This window comes from Schistocerca nitens, chromosome 3 (genome assembly GCF_023898315.1).
Source record: "Schistocerca nitens isolate TAMUIC-IGC-003100 chromosome 3, iqSchNite1.1, whole genome shotgun sequence".
NCBI classification, from domain to species: domain Eukaryota; kingdom Metazoa; phylum Arthropoda; class Insecta; order Orthoptera; family Acrididae; genus Schistocerca; species Schistocerca nitens.
In genome coordinates, this window is record NC_064616.1 from 317,810,855 (window position 1) to 317,823,048 (window position 12,194).

Here is a 12,194-nt window from a genome sequence, read left to right on the forward strand (position 1 = left end):
TGGAATGGGAACTAGTTATGGAAAATAAAAGATACCACACACAGATTCCTTGGAGGATTCTTTAAAATCTCCTCCATTAAAGAGCAAACTTACAGAACCCTAATTTGACTGATTCTTGATTATTGCTCATCAGTCTTGGACCTTTACCATGTAACAATAAGGAAATATAGAAAACATAAAGAAGAGCAGTAGCTTGAGTATCACTTCACACACATTTTTATATGTACCATGTATTGTGAATATCCGCACTAATGTCTTTTCTTGTCACAACTGAAAATATTTGGCATCTCTGCATTGCATTTAGGAAATATCTCTTGCTTTGAATATCTGTTTAGGTATGGCTTCTGTCCAATACTTCTGTTTAGATACGTCTGATGCAACTGAATTCATGATTCACACACACACACACACACACACACACACACACACACACACACGTGTGCAGAACCGTGCACACGCTCACATCTCAGGCCGGAATGCGTCATGTGGGATGCAAGCAGCAATCTGGATAGGGTAGGGAAGGGATAGTAGTGTACGGGTGCGAAGAGAGACGGACACTGTCTGGTGGAGTGTAGAGGGACTCTACTCCACTAGGTGCAGCATCGCGAGGTTGTGAGGCAGGGACATGGAGGGGGAAAAAAAAAGAACAAAAAATGAGAGGAGCGGGGAAAGACGGGTGGATGCATTGTTAGAGGGCTGCAAATAAACAGGGTGGGAGATGAGAATAGGGGGAGATGACAGGACATAGGGGTTGAAACCTTTTGGGTGCAGGCTGTGGGGACAGTATGTTACTGTTGGTTGAGGAGAGGATAATTATGGGAGCAGAGAATGTGTTTTAAGGATAACTCCCATCTGTGCAGTTTAGAAAAGCTGGTGGTGGAGGGAAGGATCCAGATGGCTTGGGTAGTGAAACAGCCATTGAAAACAAGTGTGTTATGTTCAGCTGCATGTTTTGCCACAGGGTGGTCTACTTTGCTCTTGGCCACAGTTTGGCGGTCGCCATTCATCCTGGTGGACAGCTAGTTGGTAGTCATACCAAGACAAAAAGCTTTGCAATGATTGCAGCAGAGCTGGTATATGACATGGCTGCTTTCAAAGGGGGCCTGCCCCCTAATGGGGTAGGATAAACCTGTGACACTACTGGAATAGGAAGTGCTGAGCAGGAGGATTGGGCAGGTTTTGCACCTGGATCTTCCACAGGGATATGATCCTTGTGGCAAGGGGTTGGATTGGGAGTGGTAGAGGGATGAACTAGGATGTTGCGGAATTTGGGTGAGTGACGGAACATCACTTTAGGAGGGGTGGGAAGTATCTCGGGTAGGATGTCCCTTATTTCAGGGCACAATGATAGGTAATAAAAGCCCTAGCGAACGATGTGGTCATTTTTTCCAGTGAGTGGTGGTGCTAGTTGATAAAGGTGACATGCCTTTGTGGCTGGTTTCTGGGGGTGGTGGGAGGATTGGGGTTATGAGGGGAAATGGCTCAGGAGACTAGGTCTGGGGGATAGAGTGCATCTATGAAGTCCTTGGTGAGACCCTCAGCATACTGAGCAAGGAAGTTTTTGTCACTTCAGATTCACCACCCCCAGGTAGCCACACTATATGGGTGGTGGTGGGGGGGGGCGGGGGGGGGGGGGGGGGGAGTTTTTGGTGTGAAAGGGATGACACTTGTCAAAATGCAGGTACTGTTGGTGGGTTTAATGTGGACAGAGGTGCAAATGGAGCTATCAGAGAGGAGGTGGTCAACATCTATGAAGGTGGCATGCTGGGTTGAGGAGGACCATGTGAAGCAAATGAGAGAGATGATGTTGAGGTTGTGAAGGAACAAAGATAGCGTGTCTTGGCCCTGGGTCCAGATCATGATGATATCATCAATGAACCTGAACCAGACAATGGGTGTGGTGTTTTGGGACAACAGGAAGGTCTCCTCTATGTGGACCATAAAAAGGGTGGCATAGGAGGGTGCCATGCGGGTGTCCATGGCTGTGCTGCGGATTTGTCTATATTCCTTCCCTTCAAATGAGAAGTAGTTGTGGGTTATGATAAAGTTAGTACAGTGTATGAGGAATGAGGTAGTGGGTTTGGAGTCTGAAGGATACTGGGAAAGGTAGTATTCAATAGTGGTAAGACCATGGGCATGAGGGATGTTGGTGTATAGGGAGGTGGCACCAACAGTGACGAGTAGGGATCCAGGGGGTAAAAGGGTGGGGATGGTGGAGAGTCAGTGAAGGAAGTGGTTGTGTCTTTGATGTGGGATGCTAGATTACGGGTCATGGGATTATCCTACCCCATCAGGGTCAGGCCAACTGTGAAAGCAGCCATATCATTTACCAGCTCTGCTGCAATCATTGCACTGTGTTTTATATTGGTATGACTAGCAACCAGCTGTCCACCAGGATGAACGGCCACGGCCAAACTGTTGTCAAGAGCAAAGTAGACCACACTGTGACAAAACGTGCAGCTGAACATAAAACATTTGATTTCAATGGCTGCTTCACTACCCCAGCCAACTGGATCCCTCCCTCCACCACCAGCTTTTCTGAACTGCGCAGATGGGATTTACCCTTACAACACATTCTCTGCTTCTGTAATCATCCTGGTCTCAACCAACAGTAACACACTGTCCCCACACCCTCCACCCAACAGTTTCCACCCCCTGTATCCTATCATCACCTCCCCATTATCACCTCACACCCCGTTTATTTGCAGCCCTCTAACAATGCATACACCCATCTTTCCCTGCTCCTCTCATTTTTTGTTCCTTTTTTCCCAACCTCCCTGCCCCACAACCTCCTGATGTTGCACTTGTTGGAGTCTAGTTCCTGCACACTCCACCAGACAGCATTTGTCTCTACTTCCATCCATACACTACTATCCTTTACCCTTCCCCATCCCTCCAGAATGCTGCTTACATCCCACATGATGCATTCCGGCCCGAGATGCTGGAGTTAGCAGTCGTGTGTGTTTGAGATATGCTTGCTTGTGTGTGTGGTAAGTAGCACTCTAACCTTTCCTACACTGTTGATATTCCTACCTGGAGTTTCCATTGTTTGATATTACTTTAGTTTCACATATTTAATTTTTTTCTTTGCTACACACATTTTATTCGACCAGGAGTGCAGACTGTGTGAGCTGTTGGTAGAAAGTAAGTAGTGGGATGTATTGTGGGAGCTGCAGCAAGTGGTTTCACTAAGGGGAGTCTAGTGGGGAGACTGTGACCCTCTCCTGGAACTGCAGAATACACAGCAGAAATAGGTTAAAAGAGGAGCAGGAAAGAAAGAGTTGTGCTCCTGAGGCACATTTAGATCAAGATAGGACAAATCTAGTGAGGATGAAGGAAGGCAATGGTGAATGGGTAGTTGGGAACTTGCAATTGATAGGAAGGCTAGCAGGAGCAGGATGCAGTCTGACAGCTTCGTTGTGTCTACCAACAACAGATTCGAGTTGCCAGAGTTTAGGGGTAGACTATGCCAAGAGTATGAAAAATACGAAGGGCACAAATGTTAGGAAGAAGAGTACTGCTGCTACGTAGCAGTCATGGCAGAGGAGTAGGCTGTCAATCACAAAAGCGGTTAGGAAAGAAGGAAAATTCATTAACAAACTGTTGACAGCATGGTCATTAGAGTCAGAGCACAAGCTTTGATTACAAAAGGATGTGGAAGGAAATTGGCCATGCCCTTTTCAAAGGGACCATCCCACCAACATCTGCCTACAGAAATTTATGGAAATCGTGGAAAACCTAAATCTGGCTGGCCTGACAGAGATCTGAAACGTTATCCTCCTGAATGCATGTCTGGTGTGCTAACCACTGTGCCACATCACTTGCGAACATAGCTTGTGGTCAAGAAGACAATACAGAAATTTAAAAAGAAACACGAAGTCAGCAAGAGTAGATGAGGTTCTACTTTATGTTCTAAAGGCTTGCACTGACTGCCTTCAAGCCCCCATTAACAAACACAAAAACGGAGTCTTTCACTTCAGGTATCTTTCCAGGATGCCTAAAGACAGACTAAGAAATTACTTGTATAAAAACAAACTAAGCAAACTTGATGAAGAAAGGCCTCCTGGCAGCAACAAACAGACCTGAACTTAACGAATCAGTTAGCATAGAGCAAGTATCAGTGACCATAAGGCTGTGATAGCATCTATGACAGTGAGTCAATGAGAATATTAAGAAAGGTAGGAAGATATTTTTGCTTAGCAAGAGTGACAGGATACAAATTTCAGAGTATCTGAGCAGTCAACATCAAATACTTGGTGATGAGGATGAAGATCTAGAGAACAAATGGAAAAAATTCAAAGTTATCTTGCAATATGACCCAGACAAGTGTGTTCCGAGTAAGGTCTTAAGGAATGAGAAAGACCCACCATGGTTAAACTGCTATGTAAACAAAGAGAACTTCATCTCAGAGTCAAGGGAAGTCAAAACCTTGTAGGCAAAGAAAAGCTGAATGAAGCGAAAATGAGCATAAGGAGAGCAATGAGAAAAGCATTCATTGACTGAAAGTAAATCTTTGTCAACGGATCTGAGTAAAAACTATTAAGAGGAAGAGAACAGGACACTGATAATTCCTCCCCCATCTATGTTATGTTTTCGGATATACATCTTGTAGAACCACCGACCTATGGTGTAGCTTGATGTATAGGTTAGGTTGCAAGGTCACATGTGGCTGAGAATTGGCAAAGCCAACAAATGTAAATATGAAAAGTAAGTTAGTTGTAACATTCTGATCTACAACATAGCACAAGGTGGCAGTACAGAAGTGGCTGATTCCACCAGACTGCTTTGACCAGTGACATTATCAAGATGGCAGACACCCCTATGCCCAATGCATACAATATGGCAATCAAAGTCACTAAATACACCCACAAACAAAGATATTTAACTATGCAAAATATTTCACTTCAGCAACAAAATGAAACTAATAGGGCAGAAAGTAGAGGGTCTTGGGAGGGCACAAGCTAAATATGTAGTAAGACTGTAAAATAAACAATACCGAAAAATAACAAACACAAAATCCTTGACAATAAACCGAAGAGAAAACACCGAAACATCTGGAATCTAATACTTCATTTTTCACATATAGCTCAAAGGAAAATGATGATACCAGGCAAGTTGCCCCCCCCCCCCCCCCCACACACACACACAAACCAAATTAACTATTACTGAAACCCACTGAAAACATTGTTGCACACACTTGTACCTAGTTTGAGAAGCAGAGATTCTGCTCAACGTGATAATTTCCACGGACTGCTGACACTTCACACATTCCACCAAGTGGCTATATAACTGCAGAACGCAAAGACTTGCATATGCCACATTGTCGCCCAGAGCAGCAACCAACCAACAACTACTAAACTTCATTGTAACATCCATAGATACTACCAAACAGAACTTCAAAAAATATATAACTTCCAAACCATTAACAATTTCAAAACAAAATTAAATCAGTACCCAATAACTAAGGACACTGAAATAACATATTGCCACTAGGCAGCAAGAAAAACTCCCACAACATCGAGTAACATGCAGCATTAAGGTCAATACCAAACTAACATTACTCACAAACAATTTTGAAACAAACACCACACACTACAGTGCGCCACTGCTTACCCCAACACGCCTTTTGGAAAAACAATATTTCTAACAAGACGTGCCTCAATGACGTCACACAACACAACACAGTTACACCACTGGCCAAAGCAGACAGGTGGACCCTTTCAGTTATCCCATGAGGATTAGGTTACGCTGAAAGGTGACAGTTCTGTTGCAAGTGTGCGAAGTGGTATCTAAAGCTTCAATTAATCTGCATATGGTACAGTGAGCACACAAAATTGAACATGCTTTGACAAAACTGACATATTTCACTCTCTCTTCTGTTTCTCCAGAGACTCCTGTAACTTGCAGTGCAAAAATAATAATTCACTCTTCAACATCAATCCAACACACCCATTGGCCACTAGAAACTACATAATGAAAGTCAAGGGACTTCTCATAATAAAAGAATGACATTTTGTATCTCAACTTTTCTTGGCTAGTTATTACAAACAAATCTTAGTATCTGGTATGCTATTCACTGGTACTTTTACCTTCAAAACACCGGTTTCTTGATGGCAATATTGCTCTCATTCATTACATATAGAAGTAGTATCCCATTGCACACACACAATGCACTTCGAAAATTCATTATTTCCCTTTTCTTAGGAACATTTTCTAAGGAATTTTCCAGTCCCTCATAATTAACGATTGTAAAGAGTGTTCTGGGAACTTATACACTATACTACTAGAATACATGGCACAATAGTGCACTATTTCAAAACAAACTTTGTTAAACTTTACAAAAAATTTCAAGGCTTGGTGTGACAGTATCAACAGTGTTAGAAAACTGTACAATATTTCCACTAGGGAGGATTTTGGATGATTTTTTGATTTCATCTAACCCTCAGTGACCAAAAATATTGCTCTGCTACAATTTTAGTTGTTTGGAATACTGGTATTGAAAATACACTGACCTCTATTGTCTACAACTGAAACAATAAAAGAAACTGAAAACTTAATATCAGCATCATTAACTATCTCCTGTTCTGTCATCCTCAGTTGTGTGTAATATGTTGACAATTATTACTTTAGATCCGTGTAATCAACGCGGCACTGACGTTTACCAGAACTTCAAAATATTTCATAATAAAAGTTATGTAGTGGATTCCTCCCTTGTATTTTCTGTAGTTTATTTGCAACATATATACGCAATACGCTTCAAAATACTTGTCGGAGATTTGTAAGTTATCTTATAGACTTTTCTGAATTTACCTTGCGGCTTTAATTTTTAACACAAAAACTGCATTAAATACGGCAAAGTGTGTTTCAACATGGTGATAACATAAACATTTGGCTATGTTACTGGTCAATCTATTACCAAAACATTCATTTGGCACTCTTACCCATTGCCTTTGTCAACTCATAACTAAATCCCCTTTCAACCTAACCTAAGGCTCAACCTTTGCAGCAAATTAGCCTGACACCAAGCCAAGACATCAGATCAGGTGTGGGGAATGTCAAATATCACACTCAACAGTCCAACTATATACAACAATAGCAGTTGCACAGCTGGCAGACTTCATTAGTCAAGCCTAGAGCCTCAAAACCAAACACAGTACAGTAATTAATTCATCATGGGGTCACTTTTACAATAATATAGGACCTGACAAATCAATACAAAGAACAAAGAAGGTCATAATCAGGCACATAAATAGACGAATGTGTGTTTGACAAGAATAAGACAGTTGGTCAGCCATTGCCTTATTGGAGAAACCATCCTGGTATGACATGTTGGTAAGTCTTTCTTTACAAATATTTCTTTTATGCAAAAAAGGATTGCACATCACAATATATACTACATAGGCCTCTAGCCACATTAAAAACAAAGACATACTTATATGGTCTATACTGACTACATAACAAAGCACAATCTTCACCAACTGTCCATAAGCATCTCTGTGTATACGAACATGCTTAGTGCCTCAGAAATTTGTCAAAACTTATGAAATTAATATGTAATTACAACAAGTATGCTTGACAGTCATATAATCTTTTGGTTCAGCATGACAATAACATGTCCCTTTACTTTGTGATATTCTCATAAACAGCAACCTATCAGGCTCTATGTCGACATAGGGCACCGTCTCGTTAGTTCTCCAACCATCGTAAGTACCAACTATAAATATTCACCTCACTCTGTATGTAACAGGCCACCTCTTTGTGTAGTACAAGATTTATGATAATATTAGTTCTAAAGTGGACACTATCTTTTGTCTGTGCAATGGCATCAGGTAGATGGTCATGAATAGTACTCATACATCATACGCAGCAGCTCTCCACAAGGTACTTACTACACTATCCACAGATCAGTTTACATGTAAATATACGGAAATATGTCTAAAGTGGGATGTACTGAACGTCATCCAAGTCAACATACCAACGACTAAAACGATGTTTATCAGTTCAAATGTGCGAACTCTCTTAACTAATGGTTGAATACTAATATTCGAAAGGGACAGTTTGTGATTTAGAACACAACCGTAGGCTACAATCATTCATCAGTGCAGAGACATTTGGTATAATCTTAATGAATAAGCTTCAGAACTAAAACACAAACCTTGATTCCAACAGGGTCAGTTCTGCAATCTAATGTGCTACATATGCTTTCCGCTAATGCTGCTTCTATTCCTTTCAACTGATTGCCATAATCTTCCAAAAACTTGCCGTACTTGCGCAGTTGGAGTTCACCAGCAATTTCTATCAAGTAATAAAACGCAACATGTTATTGACAAAGAAAATAGATCTCTAAATTCCCTGATAGCTACAGCACACAAGAAAATCACATAGTCCTCGAGTTATTCGCACGAAATATCAATTTCACAATAAAAACAAATACACACTTTGACAGCCATCTTCTGTTTTGTCGTAATCCCAGTCGGGACCTACAAACATTATTTTCTATTTAATCACAAATCATTCAGCACGTTACATGCCCTCTGCTATTACCGCTGAAAACTAATTTTCACATTTTTCAAAATATGTATTATCGACAATTCAAACACAAACAGCACCATAACCAAACTTTTTTATCACATCGGAATACGACGATTGTGTACTGTCAAATGCAGCCTTTCAGAGAGCCAACCTAACTACCGAAATTTCTCTCTGGGCGAAATATTTACTTTCATCGAGTCACAGCTTAACTTTCATTACATGTATAGCCCACTTATTATTAGAACGGTCAAGTGCAGTTAAACAACAAAGAGAGTTCTTGTCTTATTTTTTTATAAGTCTCTTTTGTAAAATAGCATATAACACAGTTGCTATCACTGATAAATACTAAATGACTGTAATGTAGGAGGTTTTCACATTTTGTACTACTGTGAGCTAAACATATTTTTCTGATACTTCTGTTACAGACCCACACTACGACTCAAAGGAATCTAATTATTGTCAAATCCTCGTACATTTCATATCGAATAATACGTTAAATTTCCAGCTTCTTGAATCGAGTGTGTATTTTACACTCAGTGTATCCACTAAAGTTAAGATAATGGTTAATTTTTGTAAATAAACAGTATGGTTCTATAAAACCACCACGACGCGGTCATAACCTTATTGAAATACTTGCACATGGTTATGTTCTATGAAAAAACTCTGTGTCTTTTCCATAAACAGTGAATTAATAGGAGAATGGTGTAAAATTTACAAACGGTCGTCCACGCTCTGTGCTTGTTTGTTGCATAAAACAAATACTGACAATGCGTCGCTGTGACAAATTGGAGACAGCCAATAGGAGGATAGTATGTGCTACAGGCATGAAACTCAAGTAGGGACTTCCAGTAACAAGACCTTGTTTCACTGCAAGGCCACTTGGAGCGTTGCAAATTTTTAATTAATAAAGCCCTACATAAAGAAAGTAGTGACAATTTTTTAGGCCAATTCGCACTGACCGTCACGTCACGTCACGACACTGTCAAGGTTTCTCGAGAAGAAAGTTTTGACTGCTGACATTAACATCCATAGTTGATCATGAGACCCAAGAGCTCATCACTCTCAATACACGCCCTTGCATTCATCTCCATTCTTCGTCCCATCGAGCTTTTCGTGGCTGATATCATTTGTTATTTTATGTCTTCGTTATTCGTCGTTTTTTATATTTTTTAATAAATTGTTTTGTTCCGTTATTTCTTTTGTTAAAATTTATAATTCTATAATGAATGACGAAAGATTAATTGAAGCAATGAGGTAGCAGTCTGAATTGTATGACGTGAGCGTGCTAAATTACTTGCCATCTATTTAATAATATAAAAATATGTTTAATTCACAGTAGGACAGAATGCGGAAACCTCCTACATTCCAGTCATTTAGTATTTATCAGTGATAACAACGGTGTTATATGCTACTTTACAAAAGAGACTTATAAAAAATAATACAAGAAATCTCTGTGTTGTTTAACTGCACTTGACTCTTCTAATAATAAGTGGGTTATACGCTTAATTAAAGTTAAGCTGTGACTCAATGAAAGTAAATGTCTTGCCCAGAGAGATTTTTTATATGGTACCGTATTTAATATTTTACAATGAAATGGACTGCAGTATGGCTGCAACTTGAAGTGAAAAGAGTATTGTGGGTAAACTCAGATAGACTGTTGAGTGGAATATATTTTTATATGTTAGGGCATTTCTAATGTTTGAGAAAGAAATTGACTGAAACCTCCAGAGACTGCAACAGCTGCAATTTTTGTAAAGTATACACCAAGTAATGTATTAGAGTTGTTTATGCAAATATGTGTTTGTGATAGGCTTATTTATTGTTAAGTAGCTTTCTGGACTGAGCGTGAAACAGTTTTGCTAGCATCAACGCTCATTATTCATGTGGTTTCACCATTAAATCCTAGTACAAATAAGACACTGGGACTATTAAAAGCCTTATACCAGATGCAAAGAAAACCGAGAAATATTGAAGAGAAAAGTACTGAGGAAGATATCACTGTTGCTCAAAAAGTTACACTGGACAAGCAACTAAATCTTCAACAAGCAAAATTTTAACAAGGTGTGATTGCAGCTGTAACACTGTGCTCCTTTTAATAATTCCAGGTTCAATCTGAAGTAACAAATGAAAAAAAGCCTGGTGCTTCGACTTTCTACAGTGTGAAATGCAGATTCCCCATCTGTACCACATACTGACATTTTTATTTTTTTGGTGTTGTTTCACACTTCTGTCTTCCTTCTCTGATATACAAGCTATCTCCGCAAGCTGCAAATCATTTGATAACTGTCATTCTCGTACAAATGTGGACTCCAGCATCCATGTGCGTGTGTGTGTGTGTGTGTGTGTGTGTGTGTGTGTGTGTGTGTGTGTGTGTGAGAGAGAGAGAGAGAGTACTTTGGGGGTAAAAACAACTGAGATCCATACTGCAAAGACCACATTTACCGCAAAAAACAAATGAGGGCAGAGTTGAAATCAAGTGACTTGAATTGACCTGATGTGACAGGCAGTGTGAATACACTCTAACATGACAGCCAGTGTGAACTGACCTTTATGTGTGGATTACTGACAACTGAACGCTGCCAATGGTCAGCTGAATGTCATGTGGTACAAGGCAGCCATTTTGATCCAATTAGGATATGAGAGTAAGCAGTAAAATTGATACAACTAGCTGTCACCTTAGTATGTAGTGATGCATGAAGTAGATTTATTATATATTGAATTAAGAATCTAACAAAATGTGCCAACTTGTCTGTGGTAAAGAATGCCTTACATTACTGTTATGTAGTAAAATGCTGTTTGGGGGTAGAGGAAGGTGGCAGGATTCCACGAGGCGAAAGGACTGTGGAAAATGCAAAATAAGGCTGCACCGAATTGGAAGGTAAGACACATTTCCACACAAGTCTGCTAGACTCTGTGAAATAAATAAACATTTCTCTCATTATGGATTACTTAACAGTCAAATTATACAACCCATTATCTAGTACCTTCAATATGTTATCACTTTCACTGTAATTAGTAAGGTGTTGGACTTCAAATGCAAGATTCACAGGATCGATTTTCATTGAGAGCAAGTTTTTTCCTTCTCTTTCCTTCCAGTTTGCGTAATATTACTGTCTTCTTAAGTTTACTTTATTTGCAATACTGTTACATAACAGCTTAAAATTCTATATCATTTAGACTTTGAAACCTATTTTGATTTAGTAGTTTCATTTTACATCTGATCAATTTGAAGTTAATCATAAAAATTATGTTAAGAAACTGTACTTCACACCTGATGTATCTGAGAAAGCATTTAACAATCTCAGACCATTATTCTTCCCAAACAAATCGTCAAAGACAATAGTTTGCCACTTCCAATTGTCTCCATTGGGTCTGTTCTAAAGGTGTATGATTTTCGCAAAGAGAAAAATAATAGAACAATATTAGTTAGTTAGTTTTATGTTCTATGGATTATTTTGCATGATAAATCAAATGATATGAAACGAGTCATTTTACATTCACATCACAAATTAACTTGTAAATATGGTTACATACTAAACATTTATAAGTTTTTTTATATGGACGTGAGTTAGTAATCACAACAGTAAGTTTTAACTGCACTATGAGGAAACTAAAGTCCAATGATTTCAGTAACAGGTTTACGAAATTCGTCATTTTAGTCA

At 39.5% G+C, this 12,194-nt stretch overlaps 1 protein-coding gene across 1 annotated transcript in view; it reads right to left on the reverse strand.

Annotated features, from left to right (window-relative positions):
* LOC126248287 (WASH complex subunit 4) overlaps positions 1–8,646 on the reverse strand; it is a 190,015-nt gene extending 181,369 nt beyond the window's left edge. Inside the window, exons 1-2 of the mRNA XM_049949137.1 lie at positions 8,439–8,646; positions 8,156–8,295 (exon numbers count right to left, since the gene is read on the reverse strand). Of these exons, the coding sequence (XP_049805094.1) occupies positions 8,156–8,295; positions 8,439–8,490 (192 nt within the window). The 5' untranslated portion in view covers positions 8,491–8,646. The remainder of the gene's footprint in view (positions 1–8,155; positions 8,296–8,438) is intronic.
* Positions 8,647–12,194: the final 3,548 nt, after the last annotated feature.